Source organism: Xiphophorus hellerii, chromosome 22, assembly GCF_003331165.1.
Source record: "Xiphophorus hellerii strain 12219 chromosome 22, Xiphophorus_hellerii-4.1, whole genome shotgun sequence".
Taxonomy (NCBI): Eukaryota; Metazoa; Chordata; class Actinopteri; order Cyprinodontiformes; family Poeciliidae; genus Xiphophorus; species Xiphophorus hellerii.
The window spans coordinates 26,442,319-26,459,510 of NC_045693.1; the positions used below are offsets into that span (position 1 = coordinate 26,442,319).

General features: G+C 38.7%; 1 protein-coding gene across 1 annotated transcript in view; it reads left to right on the forward strand.

Moving 5' to 3' along the window:
- The window catches only part of ltbp1 (latent transforming growth factor beta binding protein 1), a 75,731-nt gene that overhangs the window by 23,928 nt on the left and 34,611 nt on the right, over positions 1–17,192 (forward strand). Inside the window, 3 exon segments of the mRNA XM_032552719.1 lie at positions 4,940–5,091; positions 10,034–10,204; positions 16,499–16,705. Coding sequence (XP_032408610.1) covers positions 4,940–5,091; positions 10,034–10,204; positions 16,499–16,705 — 530 coding nt within the window.

Sequence of the window (17,192 nt, forward strand, 5' to 3'; positions counted from 1 at the left end):
ACATGTGTTTGTTTTGGCTGCGTTTACCCAGAATGCCCTGTAGTTGGCTTTGTGCTTTTGGAGTGGTCTCCAGTCTGTTTGGCATTCACACATGCCCTCAAACCGCATCAGAGTTCACTTCAACCGAACTGAGACCTAGTTTTGTAAGCGAGCCAGAGTTTGTCAACTTTGATTGCACTTTCACACCTCAGCAAACAACTGGACTTTCTTAGGCAAAGGAGCTAAAGTTTGAACAGGGCTGGTGTGAATGCACACTTAGTTTTACAGTTGCTTTGGTACATTATTAGCAAAACACAAAATACAAATCTTTATAATAAAAATTGCCAACTAAAATAACTAAAACTAAATGAAGCACCCTGAGGTACCACAGGTAGAGCTCAGTACCCAGTAGTTCTATTCCTAGCTGGATTTTTCTGTGAAGGCACAAAAACTCACAATTTGTCTCACATGTAGGCCTCAAAGCAGGATGGAGGCAGAGGTAGAAGACAAAAATAAGCATATTTAAGAAAGTAATCCATATCTTGAAACAAAGACGTCTTGGGTCTTTCTGAACTATATCAATAGCCTTAAGAGACCTGTGCAGAAACTAAAGAAATGTAAAGAACAGTTGCTCTTAGTTCTTCAAATAGAGCTTTTGTTATTTTGGCTTTATCTGTTTAATATACAACAGTAAGAAACATTTGAAGTTAGATTTAAATAATTTCATTACCTGGTAAAGAACAAATGCTTTTTATTTTGTACCGGTGTCCTGAAATTGAACAGAGGTGTACATTCCTTTTACCATAACTACCTAATGCATATGTCTCATTCATTGAGATTTTCCTGTCTGTGGTCCAAGAGTAACTTAAGCATGTACATTACTAACATTTAGAGCCATTTTTCAAACAATATATTTTTTTTAACTCACTGGTCAAGGGAATAAAAACATGTTTGGCCAGCAGTTAGAAAAAAGAAGAAAGGTTGTGAACTAAAGGGTGGAGACAAAATGTCCAAGGGAAGTGTTTTGTGTCAGCACAAGGATCAACAATTACACTGAGCTATTGGTGCCACTCTAATCCAACTCCCATTTGGTTTTGGGTGCTTATGAGGGTGAATGTGGTGAAGAATGCTTCTCAAAGATCTCCGTCCAGTCCATAAATCATGGGCGACAGGCTAATGCTTTTATAATGGCTGTCACTTTGGTTCAGCTGCACAAGTCAAATCCTGCAGCTCAGAGTACGTGTGCTCATTCATTCATTCCTTAAAGGTGAGAATAACCTGCTTCTATTTCCCACCAGAATAAAAGCATTGACTTGTTGCTTGATATGGCCTGCAGCTTTAGGACAATTATTTGTACAGAAGTCTGAAGCTGCAGAGTTGGCCTTTCAAGAAAGCTGCTCAGTAGTGCTGCAAAGATCAATTCAATTTTAAAACAGAAAATCTGATATAGTTGTAAAGTTTTTTGTCCTTTTAAGAAATCTGGATTTTGAAAACTTCACAAGTGTATGTATGTTTGCTATAATGACTTATTCCTCCTCTTCTTCCTCTTGTTTAACAGTGGTCAGTATATCCAGCTTTGGTGCATTTCTGCATCTTGTGATTTCATGTCCTTGATGGGATTCATAAATAAAATGTGGCCATAAATGAGCTGCATTGTTTAGAAACTGTATAAAATATTCAGTCTGAAATAATTTGTTGGCAAAGACTACATGTCCAGCTTGAGTCACCTATAAAGATGCCATTTACACTTATCAACATGGCAGTCAATGCTTCATGTGGTTATAAAATGATAAGCATTTGATTTATCCTTAACAAGTGGTCTCGCAAAACCAAATGTGTAGCTTTTCTTAGTTGTGAAATCCAATTGCAGTGCTAGCATTAAAACCTGCTGCATGTGGGAAAAAAATCCTCCCAGGGTTATCCTTAGTGTCTTGCATCGACACACATATAGTAGGACTGCTGAATTAATCTCTCTTAAACTCTCCATCAAGGGTTTTTGGTTATATTAGGAAGTTGGATCATGTCAAAGACCTTCAAAAATGGAAGAACTCTGAAGAACTCAACCAGGCTTTCAGTGAAACGATGTTACTCACTTCCTCTGTCGCTAGCTTTGAAGTGTTGAGATCATGTTGGGAAGGGAATGGTTAGCTTGTAAACTGAGGTAATAAAAGCAACCATCTGTGCTTTGTGTCTGAATATAGAATCTTCCACCCTCATACCGTAGGATCCTAGTCATTGCATGCCCATAATGCTTTTGTTCTTGCATTAGATCACCCACAGTAGCCATGTTTCCATCAGTGTTTTTTGAAGTATAGCATTATGGTTGATGGAAACTGCTAAATTTGAAGTAACTTCCTCAGCACCACAAAAATGTCTTTATGCTTCCTTTAGTTGGTTAATGCACTAAAGGGGAGATGGAGATACATTTGCTGAATAATATAATATTTACCTCACATGACCATGACCAGCTGTTTCCATCAGTCGTGTAAATTTTTTATCAGCATGAAACATCACCAATTCTAGTTGACCCGACAGAGCAATGACAACTTGCCCAATAGCAACACATTTCTGAGAACCTCTCTCCATTCCTGAGATGTGTGAACCAGGCTTAGTTTCCAACCTCTACTTCCTGTTTGTTGCCGCCATGTGTAGTGTCAACATTTGATGCAATTACACTTTGCATAGCCTGCTTGATTAGTTAAATGCTTAATTTGCATATTCTTTTTCACAACCTTTTAAAAGTTTGCTCAAAATTCACACGACAGCGGGATGGAAACATAGCCAGAGTGATGGGTGAGATGGATTCAACTTGATTAATACTCCTTGCCTACTATTTCAACTCCTTTACCAGAAGTTGCATCCTTAGAAAACTCAACATGTACACTAATGGACACCATCACACTTTACACATGGTCTAAGACGAATAAAAGTCCCTTTAAATACACTGACACTATGTAGCCATATGAATGATATTAACATACAATTCATAATATTGTCATAAGCATTAAGACAATTCATGATATAGATGGATTGTGTTATATCTGCAACAGTTAAGAGCAGTGAAAAGTACAAATCAGTCAGATGGCTGCAAAACCCCAATTTATATAGACCAGGATTTCATATATAAATGAAATTAAAGTCTGAAACACCCGAGTGAGGTGAAAACATTTTACATGCATGGAAGCTGTCACTTTCTGTGGAATTGGACGGTCATAATAATAGCATGTAAAATATGTTTAAGGAGTTAAACCTTCTTGTGTTGTTAGGTCAAATATTCAGATATAAAATATGAAATAAGTAATAAAAATAAACATATGGTCTCATAACATTTGTGAGGTGAGTGGATTTATGGAAGAGTGTTGAGATTAGAGTTGTCAGAGAATCTCTGTATGTTTTCCACAATAATGTACTTCCTCTTTGTTTGATGAAGGGATGTTGCACACGGCCAGTCACTGTTCACATCCTCATCCACTGGCAACGGCGCAGGTTCCCCTGAACATGGGCTATCACTCTTTCCCACCATTCATGCTGAGACTGATCTCTGTAACTAAGTTGAGATAAGCTGCTTATCTCCATTAATGTCATGAGTGCATGATCACAATTCAGAGCACATGCTCCGTTTGGCTGAGCAAAGCCCTGGCATCCAGTGTGCAGCTAACAGACAGTGTGGGTAAGGCCTGTGTGACCTGACTGAGAGGAGAAAGAGTGGGAAACACCTTGTAGCTTAACGCTTAATAGTAGTGGAGGAGGATGAACTCAGTCATTATCTGTGACCACCAACAACTGGCCTAATGATAATGGGCACAGATTCATACAATTATGTCAAAAGGTGCTGTATGCAAACCATATTTTAGTTGAGCATACCTAAATGTAGATAATAAGATCCAATCTGCAACCCTTTTCCGCTAGCATATCATTAAAGCTGTTTGCTTTGTGAATTCACTGCAGAGACAAAGCTACTAATATGCTAAAAACATTCTGTGAGAAAAAAATGAACATATATGGAACATTATTACTATATAGTATCATCTTTAAATGTGAGTTGGTTGTTTGAATTTCCAACAGATTATTGTAGCCACAATCTTAATTTCCACTCGAATCATGATAAATAAGGGACATATAGAAATATGTAGAAAGTTAAAGATGTTGGACAAGCAACTAAAATTGCTCTGTTAATTGAACTGGTAACACAGAGCATTCAGATGGGAACAACACTGGATGTTGTGTCCTGTTAGGTATTTGAGTGATACCCAACAGGACCTTTGTTACTTACATGACTCCTCAGCTTAAGAAGCTGAGGAGTCATCCGTGGGAAGTATTTCCGATGGATGGAAGTATTTCATCCATTTTCTAACACCCTTGTCCCTAGTGGGGTCGGTTTTTACCTCTTATTTTTAGTCTCTTGGTCTATCATGCACACACGCACGCACGTCCACATGCACGCACCCACACACACAGCACCCTGGCATGGTTATGGGGTTTGGTATCTGTCCTTAGATGCTTCACTATGTTTGAGGACTGAGTTCTTAGCTTCTGTTCTGTCGTTGGTTCAGATAACATTCTAAGTCCTAAGACTGAAAAAGTAAGGTTGGTGACACTGCTGTTAGAAGAACCAGAGGAATTTAGCAACTCTTGGCAAAGTGATTATAAAATAATTGACAACATCTAACTCATGGTAAAGAACTGCATTCTTTAAATATGGAGAAGTTTCAGTAAATGGAAGTGTTGCTGTGGATTGGTCACTGATCACGGCTGTGAGTGCAGCTGCTTTCTGTCCACCGTCACAACTAAAACACCTGCTTTATTCAGATTCACTGTTTACGTTGTTGAGGAAAATCTGCGTGTAACTTAATTTTATTTATGTTACTCTTTGTAGAATTTTTTTAATTCTCTCTCTATGCACTGGTTAAATGGATTGTCTGTTTCTGTTTATTTGTGTTCTTATGTTTTTTCCCTCCAGAATCCGGCCTGTGCCGATCCACTCTGGACAGAACCAGCAATACGTCATCAAGCCCAAGTACTACCACACACACACCACACACACACAGATGCATGTTCAGCCCCAACCTGAGCGCCCCATCCCTCTGACAGTGGGACACAACTCCATCCATGGTGAGCAGGTCCTCTTCTTTCTGCTTTTAGTGTTTTGGTTTGTTTTATACATGGAAACCAACTTTCTGCAGGAATTTCAGACAGTTTGCTTTGCACTTCCTAAGCTGCTACTCTTCATATATGCACCACACAGTGTGATGTCTGTTGTTTTTAACTTTTCAGAAATCTTGACAAGCATTTCTGATCAATGATTGGTATTTATAAATGCCAATGCAAACAGGAGTTGTAGGCAGGATTTATGAACACCAGCAATTAGATTTTATATTGAAATCGGAAAAAAAAAAAAATATTGACCTGGGCTGCTTCAATTAAACTATTTAATAATCTATTCATCTAAAAATGAATTTGAGACGAGTAAAGACCTGAAAAAGAATATACATACTTCTGTTCTGTTGTACATGACTGTCTCTTGCGTTATTTCACTAGTTTTCTGAACTCATTGCAGTTCAGACTAGTCTTATTGGAGTCTGAATGAAGCTGAAGCATTGTTTGGTTTTTGTAAAACATAACTTTGTCAGAGAGGTAATCATTTTACTTTATACTTTAGATATAAAGTATGTAACATAAGTAGACTCAACATAATTTGAGTCTACTTGACACATTTTCACTTCCATATTTTATTATTTTGTAGAAATCATTTTTCACTTTGGCATTTCAGGTTTGTTGGTAATGGCTTTTGGCAAAAACAAAACAATTTTTTTGATAATGACTGATTTTTAAAAGCAAGGAGATAAAATATCAGAGGAGGTGAATACTTCTTATAGCATTTTAAGTTGTGGGCAGCAAGTTTCTCAGTTGAAAGTTAAAATAACGGAAATTGGTGAGAAGTTGGAAAGTAGCAGGAGAAAGTAGCAGAGTGAGGAGAAGCGGTCAGCTAAATCACATTTAAGCAACCAGACAGTTCAGGACTGTCTGGTTGCTATAAATAAAACATAATACAGTAACCATTTATGAAACAAGCAATAAACATTACATTTTGTCCAATTCCATCATCAGCTTGTCCTCCAGCATCCTAAGCTAGCAGCACAGCTACAGAGATAGATCTGGATAAACTAAGCTTTATACAAAAACGTCATTGTTCACAACTTCTCCTTCTGTTCGCTGATTGGCCCGATAGAAGTTCTACCAGAGGAATACAGCTCAATGTGAGGAATCTCAGATGGAGCTGTGAAGGGAAATGAGAATCGAGCTGAATTCTGTTGGAAAAAACAGAAGACATAATGGAAGTGTCTTTACGTCAGGCATGCTTTTGTCTTTACGTCAGTCTTTCTTTTGTCTTTACATCAGTTATGCTTTGGGAGGATCTTTCAATATTTCCCACCTGTTTTGTTATCAGCTTTAAGATCAGGACTGTAACTGAAGCCTGCAAAGTCTGGGCTGTATCCTTTAGCTTTTTTACTGTTTCTTTGAACATTTTATTGTCTGACCTTGCAGTCTATTTCTGGGATGTCCACTATTTTTTATTTTTTTTATTTTTTTTTATCGCCCCGCAAGGGGTCTTTTTGTGGGCTCTAGTGTCCCTTTTTCAAAGTAGGCTGACCGGAAAGGGGGAAGGAGAGGGGGGAAGACATGCGGTAAACGTCGTCGGGTCCGGGAGTCGAACCCGCGACGGCCGCGTCGAGGCTACGTTGCCTCTGAATGTGGGTCGCACTAACCCCTCCGCCACCACGGCACGCCCCAGGGATGTCCACTATTGACAATATTGGCAGAGGTTCACCGTATTTTCACTTGTACCTTATGTTTTCTCTGTTGAATGGTGGAGTTCATTTTTGCTGATGGCAAGCATCATTTGCTTCCCAGGTCTTTGATGATGTCTTGGCATTGTGTTAGCACGCACTTGTACCTGTAAGGTGTGTTAGTACACACCTTACAGGTGATCAAACTGGTCACACTTGTTGATTATCAGTTACTGAAATGCATTGACTTGGATCTGTTAACCTTTAACCTCTAAAGCGATAAATGTACCAGAGAACACCAGACACATTTCTTCCAGACTTCTGTAAGGGGATTTCTCTCTGCTTTCTCTGCTCTCCGCAGACTGGATGGATCTCATTGTGATCCTTTCTGCTCTCAACTTGGCTGATGTCTGTGTTTTTGTCTGAGATACTCTGCTGACTTCCTTTCCATATGCTTGACAAGGCTAAGAGTCTGCAGGAGGCGTGTGCAAAACCTACACAGTTACAGATGTGAAATCAGTAGATAGGGAAGTTTTCTCATTGCTGTGGTGAGAAGAATTTCTGACATGTTGTCAATGGGCGAACACGAATCTGCCTGGAGAACTGCTGACAAACCTAATTATAGCTCCATATTTTTCATCTAGAGACGTTTAGCACATTTCAAAGACAGAATTTAGTATGAGAGATAAACATGACTGTTCTGATTGTGTCCCAACCAGTCAGCCCTGTCTCCTACACATGGCCCTGTTGACTTAGCCAACAAAGATGCTGCTAAATGTTCACTCATTCTCACAGTTTTATTTCAAAATGGCTACAGTCCTATTGGGAAAGTATTTGCCCCCTGAGAAGGTGTTGGCCTCACTGTGCCGGGTCCAAAGCTCCTACGGCCATCAGCTTCACTCCATGATTGTGCTGTGAAACAGCTGAGAGCCACAGACAGAGCAGAACACACTGTCGTTCGGACACACACCTCGCTAAGACAAGAGAAAGATAAAATAAATAAATTGATCTCATTGTGATCCGTTCTGTATTTATTGGGATTTCCTGCATTTTTTCTTATTTTGTCTCATTTCACAAAAATGAAACCTTGTCCGTCTGGTTGTTTCTGGCCCATGTTTTATATTTTATTTAACCTTTTATTTCACCAAGAAAATCTCACTGAGAATAAACATTTCTTTTGCAAGACAATCCTGGCCAAGGCTGGCCATGCAGAGGTCACAGGACATTCACTGTAAAAACAGAAAAAGTTGACACCGTCATGAATAAATTCATTAAAATATTCCTCAATTAAAATATTTACAGACAGATGACATACAGAAACAACATAGTAGGCACAGTAGTTTGGTAAAGAAATCAAAGTTGTGCAGAAAAGTCTATATTTTGGGCTGACAGCTGGGAGACAGAGAGATTGCTTTAGTTGAAACCCGCTTAAACTAAAAATAAATGAATAAAATGAAATAAATAAAATAAATGCGTAAGAAGAGAGAAGTAATGCCTACGTTTAAAAACAATTACATATCCTTGAGATAGTGGCAATAATCTTGAAAGTATATGAAACTAGTATTTCTTTTGTATAAAAGAAAACAAATCTTTTTAAACGTATTGTTTTCACTTTTAACTTTTTATTCATCTTTTGTCATTAAACTTAAACTGTTTTTGAAATATTTTTGTCCTACGATTTTTTTTTTTTAAAGAGAAACAAGAAATAAAGAGCAACTCCACATACAAAGCTCATATTTAGCCAATAATCGCTGGTCTAGATGCAAAAGAAGTGTAAATGTAAAAGAAAATAAATAAAATGTTAATGAGCATACAGTCATTTTTTCCACTGAAGATAATTGAATGTAACAAAAAATAAATTAGGTAACTAATTTAATAACATATTTTAGTGATAGAAATTCCAGAATGACTGAATGAGGAGAAAGTCCTTAAACTCTAGTATGTAGAGATGAAGAGTTGTTAAAAAAGCACTTTGTTTGATTTATTCTGAAATTTCACTTTAACAGGTTTCTTTGATTGTTCTTTAAACATTAATACTTTGTTCCTGTTAGATAAATATTAGATTTGACAAACTTTCAAAATAACACACAGGATCCAGTTTGCTTTTTTCCATGATGATGAAGTGTTAAAATAGGCTTAAGTACAGGTTTGAAATCCCAGGCAACAGCAAACCAGACTAAATGGCATGCATGTGATGAGGAAAAGTTTTTTAGAGGCTTGAGACCTCTAAAAAAAACCCCACTGGAATAAAAAACAACAAACTATGGGCTTAAGAAAAATTTGTGAGTCCAGTGTGTGTTATGAAAATCGGTTGGTATGTTTGGCCTGTGTGTTGTTCTAGTAAAGATCTCACCTGTACACATCATGTTTAAATCAGGCATCCTTCTCTAAATACTGCATAATATTCGGTAAAATGTTCCCCTGGCTGCTCAACTTGATTTCATAATTGTGCTGTGAACCAGCTGACAGGCGCAGACACAGCAGAGCTCTGTGGAGACAGGGGTTTGGACCCGGCACACAGAACCCAGGAATCAGCGCACAGGGAACAGATTTGTAATAATGCAGAGAGACGTGAAGATAACAGAGAGAATTAAAACAAAACTTAATAGAACAAAGAACCCTTTGATGCTAAAATGGGCAGAAAGATGAGCTGTGAACTAACTGTGAGGTAGATATGATGTGCCTTCAGGTATCTTTTCTTCCGGCCTTTTGTTCTGTGGGCTGGCATTCCTGAGGGTGGGGAAAAGTCGCTGCAGATGGGGAAACGAGTTGATAAGCTCTTCCCGGTCTTATTTCTGGCTTTCAGCATGAGCCGTTCAGTCTTCATGTGAGGGGAAGAAGTTCTGAGGATAGTTAAGTGAACCTGAAATAAAACCAGACAGGGGGAACAGGCACCAGAAGGAGAAGTGTGCACACAGGGGCAGAAGTTGCTTGTCATTTTGTCCAAGTCTTCTGATGAAGGGTTTTACAACAGCTCAGAGTTTTGTTTGCTAACCTCACCCACATATTTTCTTTTTTCCTTGCGTCTCATTCACATTTCGGAGACGCTTTTGGATTAAGTGGAGAGGGAGGAGTAACACGAGCTCTTTGAAGGAGGATCCACATTCTGAAGTTTTCCAGAAATGTTAATGACAGCATAGTTTAGTTCACTGTTTTGTCTCGGCAGTTCTGAGTGACCAGATTCAACTGGAGAGTAATTCGGCTTCTTATGGCTCTAACAAGACTCCCGCTCTCCCTCCTTCTGGTTTGTTCCATTTTGTCAGCAGCGCTGGGGAACCAAACAGGAAGGATCAAGGTGGTCTTCACACCCACCATCTGCAAAGTGACCTGTGTAGGAAGCAGATGTCACAACAGCTGTGAGAGGGGAAACACCACCACCATCATCAGTGAGAACGGCCACGCCACAGACACGCTGACAGCGCCAAACTTCAGAGTAGGTAGGTGATCCTGACTCTGGCTGCTTCTGGTTTCCACCATTATCAGTGATCATTGTCTCATCTCTAATCATAAAACAAAGATTTAGCTCAACGGAAGAAAATTATTTGAGTTGTGTTGACATTGCTCAGAGAATTTGTGAATGATTGCCGGTCTCTGATGTTGTAAAGCTGCGAACTGCCAAAATCAATTTTAACTGCTTTTATTTCTCTCTTTAAGAACTAAATGCAACGACTTTCAAATATGCAAATATAATCTATTTCTACTTTTTGTATAGGACAAAAATTGAGTTGCCTTTATGCTAAAGTGTCTGTGAGACAGTGACAGACAAGAGTTTACACAGCTGCCTCTCAAGGAATTACTAAGACTACAAATACAGCAGTGTTTTCAGACTAAGCTAAAGCAAACCTTTCATGCTAGACCATTCATAACCCCCAAGATAAGGAGTTGTTTTTTTATTTGCACACCTCAAAATATAAAAGTGAATTATGTTAAAATATATATTTCTTGTATTGGATTAATTTCAAATAAAATAAACAAAAACATAGTCAAGCTGTGCTAGAAAAATCATTGTTTTACTTTCTGCAAATGCGGGAGCTTTAAACAGCCTATTTATCATGACCAGAGGCGAAGTCACACTGTGTGAGAGCTAGAGCAGTCACTGTTTCACTGGTGTGCAGTTTACAAAGAATTTCATTATTAGTTTAAACCATGACAACATTAAACAGTCTTAAGTGTTTTATGTCAGATATTAGTAATGCAAGTTGCCTAGTTACCCGTCCTGACTGTGTAGTTAGTAGACCCTCATTTTCAGGGTTGTAAATACTTTATCAACATTTCCCAATGCTGGTTCAGGTTTCCAGCTATGTCTTGGCGCATCTCAAAAGAATCAGTCTTACAAGTTTCTATATTAGTCATGACTATTCATGACTAAACAACATAAGCAGCAAAGTGTTCTGGGTGCAAAGAACCGGTGAAAGATCAGCTGCGGCTCACCTGTTTTTCTAAGCTAAAGAAGCCAATATACAAGTACACAATGTCAGATTTCTGCACAAAGTGACAGTAGAGTACTGAAAGAGTATTTATAGAAGGGGCATGTTGGTAGCAGCTCAGTACATATCTTAGCTTCTGTTTGGTGGTTCTATATATCTGATTCTATATCCCTTGCCTTCCCTGCATTGCTTTGGAGCAGAGTACTTTAGACACTAACTTTATTCATTCGTTATTTTGTGACATTGATAATAAAAGGAGGACATGTGTTTTTGATTCTGGGTGTGAGTGGTGACTGCACTTTTCTCCTCTCATTGTGCCTTTGTGGCTGTACTGTGACATGTTGGCTTAGATGTTATTCACAATATACAGTACAGAATTGGATAGAATGGCATTCTAAAAGATCCGTTTCCAGATGTATTTGCAGGCATGTGAAAGAATTATTAATTTCTGAAGAATTTTTCCTTTGATCACATAACAAAGCAGACTGGGCTAGATATTCAGAGAATTATTTACTCACCTGCCGCCACAAGAAGCTTGACAGCCACAGAGGATCTCTTTTGGGGTCAGAGTTGGGGGGCTTGGGATGGGATGAGGGTTGACTCTGGAGGCTGACTAAGTTGCTCCTCCACTTCTATACCTTATGAAATTTTTGTTGTCGTTTTCGGTTGAAATGATCTGGTTTCTAGACAGTCAGCTGTGCGCTGCGACCATCCTGAAGCTGACTCTATCCTGAAAGTTTAAACCGGAGATCCCATGAAGCAGCTTCAGTGCTGTGGATGCCATTACATGGGAGTACTGTTGCATGGATTCAGCAAACTCTGTCTCAACCTGCCTCTGTTTGAACAAAGGATAGCTGAGTGTCGGAGCAGAACAAGCTGAATTCTGCTCTGACTCAGCTGAACAAATGATTGGGACTGGACTAATGCAAGGTTTAAAAACGCTGTTAACCCTGCATGAACCAGGGAGTTAATCCCTTTCATGTTCAGTTCAATATTACTGTAGCAAATGTATTGCATAACTAATGTCATTAGCAACAGCTCTAGTACATCACTTCTGGGTGTACACATTTTGCGTTTTAAGTTGTCATAACTTCATATTCAAGAATAGAAAATGAGAGCCATTAAAAAAAACTAAGACAACATTAAGTGAATATAATAACAATTATTATCATTTAAGATATGCCAAGACTGTTAAAGTTTGTGGAATAGAGTTCACAAACTCTAATCGACAAATAGAGTTTGTGAAAACCATTAAGGTGTTTTTGTGTCATTTTGATACATGCTGTTCACTGAGCTGTTTTTTAAAAATCTGAAATATCTGCTTCTTATTGAGGATTATTAAACTGAAAGTTTAGTATTCTGTTGGATCATATATTCCTTTAATGATAAATCATCTTGATAATTCACGCAGCTGTCCTTAGACATGGCGTGGTGCAACTGTTTATCCAGTGACTGTGTAGACATAAATCTCCCCTCTAACAGAAGAAGAGCACAGCCTGACAGCCTGAGCTGATCTGATAGAACACTGGACAATTTCCGAAGGACGTACATTTGTGCTCTCAACATTTCTCTCCAGAAGACTTTGTCATTTGTACGAGCAAAACTGACAAAGGCTCTTGTTTTAGCTTGTTAAGATAACAAAGCTCCTAAACCCCACTGCCGCCGGGTAGAGAGAAAAAAGAAACTCAGGTAGAAACATCAGACAGCGCTGGAAGCTCTTTTAAATGTTAACAGAACTATGCGGCAGTGGAATAGGCAGCACTACTGCCGCCATGTTTGCGTCCACACAGGGAAACCGGTCACAGAAGTACTTACCAGATCATGCAGTCTGACCAGAGGTATGTGTCATTTATTGTTTCATTTAGGAAGCTAAAGGTGGCAGCAGAAGCAAAACACCAGCTCCTACGGCCAACTCTGTTCTCTTAATCAGTTTGGTCCTCCTCATCTTCATTACCGCTTGTGATTCCTACAATTTTGATTGATTTCATTGTGCTCCGGTTCATATTAAAAAAGCTTAATGACGTTACTCATCACTGTTTTGGCTGGACGGATCTAGCGCAGTTGGACCATTATATGTCATTTACCCAGAATGCATTGCAGCATGACCAACATGGCAATGTTCTTTGTGTGACAATATTTAAAAATTTATAAAAACTAAACTGCCTGCAGTATCCATCCAACCCTTTTCTTACACCCTTGTCCCTGGTGGGGTCAGGAGGAGCTGGTTTCTATCTCCAGCTAACGTTCTGGGCGAGAGGCGGGGTTCACCCTGGACAGGTCGCCAGTCTGTCGCAGGGCAACACAGAGATGCCTGCAGTATTATTAATGTATTGTTTTTACATCTAAAATAAGTAGTTCTCAAATAAAGTTTATTTTTACAACTAATCATGGGTCCTTTTAAGGGACTTTGTAGATTATAGTATTGTAAAAATATTGAAGTCAATCAGCCTGTTGCTCTTAAATAATAGAAGATTCAAACATAAAAGTAGTGGTGATAATGTCTTTGTCGCTTCCTCTAGTTACTAAGTTCTGGAGTCATTTTCCAGCCAACATTAGAGATACTCCAAATATGGGCTTTATTTTTCAAAATACATTTTAAAGATGTATGTCAAGCCACCATGTTGGAGAGAACAGTTCTTTTTTTTCAGCAACATGGACATTTCAAGGACATCCTCAGCTCTGTTTTCCCTCCAGGTTAAACCCCCCCTATGCTACCTAGCCACTCTGCATATCCTGATCTTAATGTTTAGATCCTCACTGCACTTTGCATATGTTCAGAAGCAAAGCTGATGACTTGTGCTCCTGCCCAGGCTTGCTCTTGTTCCTGCCCCTCCCTTAAAGCCCCTGTCCCTCTTTCTGCCGCCTCTCTCATCTGTTTAAAAATGAGCAGAACTGAACCAAGACAATGGTTTATCTGAAATCCAAACTGAGCTAAAGGGAGTGCAACAAAATAAATCACACTTGCTATGTTATCATACTTTTGTTATGAGAGAAAAGAGGAATCTGAAATGAGTCATGATGCACTGAAAGCAAAAAGGTGGATCTGGTTGTACTCCCTTCCAGTCTGTAATGTTCTTTACATCTCCCATCAGAGTTGTCGTGACCACATGCTCTGAATTTCTGTCAGGTCTCAAGACATTCTAAAGATTGAAAGTGATAAAAGTTTAAACATGACCTAATATTGAACATGGTCTTCTAATATTCATCCAAAGCGATCACTGTACAGTAAACCTTCGTTTTACACCAGATCTTGTGAGCCTGTAGATTGGTTTGATACTGAGGCATTTAACCTGATAATCAGCTGAAGAAGGATAACAATGGCAGCCCAGTTCTTCATTCATCTGTCAAGTGTTTAAAATGCTTTAAAACTTGAAGTCTGCTGCATTCAACAACTTTCCTGTTAAACATTCAAGTCTATTGATGGAGGCCGAATGTGTTTCCTCTGTAGAGAATTTAGAGGGAACTGGGAAGACAGTGGAAACCTGATCTTTGCTTCAATTTATCTTCCACAGGATTGTGCTTGCGCTGAGCCAGAACCTGTTATAATCTTTAAAAGTCATCTTGAGAAATGGTTCTTCTGGCTTTCAGGGGTGCTTTTAAACATTTCTTTTGACGTTTTAATGGATTTCCAGTCCACCCGTTTTCAGAAGGAAGCTAATGTTTACAGCTGTTCAGAGAGTTAATGTGATCCTGCTTCAAGGAAACTTTGTGTTCGTGATGGCTGGGCTTCTCTGCACAAACAGGCCCAAACAGGAAGTTTGTGCTGAGCAGCGTGCATTCGATAAAATAATAATAATAAAAAAATTCCCTAAAGTAAAACTCAACAGTATCCCAGTATCAACGCACAATTGGAAAACGGAAATGTAAAACCTCTCAAACAAGAGGCAGCAATTGTTATATTGCTGTTGCTAAAATAGTATTCACAATAATGTTGGCTGTGGCTTTTATTGTTATTTATGTTTTCAGGCACAGCCACATAACGACAATGAAGGAAAAGGATGAGTTCTGACATTTTGTGTAAAATGAAAATCATCTATTTTATATGCCTTAAATTTCTCCATTTTTGATCTGTTTCTATATGGAGACATTTCTAATGAAATGAAGTGGTCCTTAAGCAGGAATTGTGTTTTTAATGTATAATAATATTCTGTCTAGTTTTCTCCTTCTCTGTCCTCCTAAACAGTCTTCAATCATCAGAAAAAACTCAGCTTTGCGAAAGATCTGAAAAGTATCTATTTTTCTCCTGGTATCCTGAATGTTTCTAATTAAATCTGATGAGTAAGTGGTGATGAGGGTCATGGTTTGGACAGGAAGCTAAACCAGTAATACCTTTGATGACTTTAGTCTGACATGAGTCACAATGGCTGTGCTTCTGTGTGTGAATCATAAGTAGTGCCGCTCTGACTGGTAAGTGTGAGAAATGAATTTGGGATGAAGCTGGAATCAGTGTTGGACCACGTCTGGTTTGGCTGTTTTGTCTGGAGCCTCATCAGACTCTGTTAGATAAGTCAGAAGTGCAAACTTTATATTTTTATATCTGGCCTCTTGTTGGGTATGTAACAATTATATTTCTGCAATTAATGACTGGTCTGCCTGTTTTCAATGTAGCATTTTCTGTTTGTACATGCAGTGTTTGGGAAAAGAAAGTACAGTTGATTGAAACTTAGTACACCCCATGTTTCAGCAACTCTTGAACTACCAATAACTTCCAAGAGTCATTTTTTTGGGTCAGCCTTGCTTGTTGAGGATTTTTGGCCCACTCTTCTCTTTAGTTATTTTAGTTTGTTTTAAAAACACACCACTACATTTTACTAAGGTTATCGTCTGGACTTTAACTGGACCATTGCAGCACCTTTTGTCCTTCAGTTGTAGATTTGATCCTGTGACTGATATCATTGTCTTGCTTTGTAGTTGAGCAGATGATCCCATATTTGACTGGATAATACTTTGGTATGAGGTTGTGGCTGTCAAGGTGGCTATAAGGTGCTGACTAAGGAAGCTCATACAACCAACCGTCCACCACCACATTGCTCCAAAGTGGTCCAATCCAAACATCAATTTTATCTGTCTTCTTAAAGAAGTCTTGCTGTTATAGCAGCCTTGTGGTCTTTGGACAGAAATAAACTTGTCTTGTGGTAGCTAAATGTACATCCTTAATTATCAGCAAACTGTATTTAATTTGAATGGTTGTCAATATTAAGAGACATTTACTCTATCAACTCTTTAGTTTTGTTACTCTGAGAGGATTGTTCTACCAACAGTTCCTGCTCTAACATCTTCTTCTTTTTTCTGTTGTGTCCTCAGTGGTGTGTCATCTGCCGTGCATTAATGGTGGTAAATGTAGCGCCAGGGACAAGTGCCAGTGTCCCCCGAACTTTGCTGGCAAGTTTTGCCAAATGCCCGTTCAAAATGGACACCAGCAGCACCAGCAGTCGTCTGTGACCTATGGCCAGGCTCAGATTGTCTCTACACATACCCTGCCTCTGACATACAGCCATGGACAGACGCCTGGTGAGTAGACACTACTGTTATATCAGTTCTACTTTTTAAAACGGAGTGTTTGGTTGTTTGTTTCAACTCTTGATTTGCAGACCATTCCTCTGTGATTGTGAACGAAGGATTTTAATGATTCATTAAAATCCTTTGGTTAGTGGTCCAGATCAACTATGTGAAGTGCAGCTTGTAGTGACCAAAGCCTTCTGCTTCCAGAGCTGGAATAAAAAAAGTATTATCATTTTAAAAATATATATTTTTCTCAAACTTTAGCCATTATCAGAACATTAGTTTTTTTTAAAAACACTATTAACTTTAAGGGATTCTCTTTTCTGTTACCTGGTTAAATTTCTAGTACAGCTTTAGAACGTCTGTATGTTTCTCTGTTCACTATAGTTGTCTGGTATAGACAAAAGGGATTATGGGTAATTTAGTTGATGCAGCCCCATTTCCTCACTTTGTCTCACTTTGCTTCCTTGTAAAAAAAAAAAAAGAAAAGATGCTT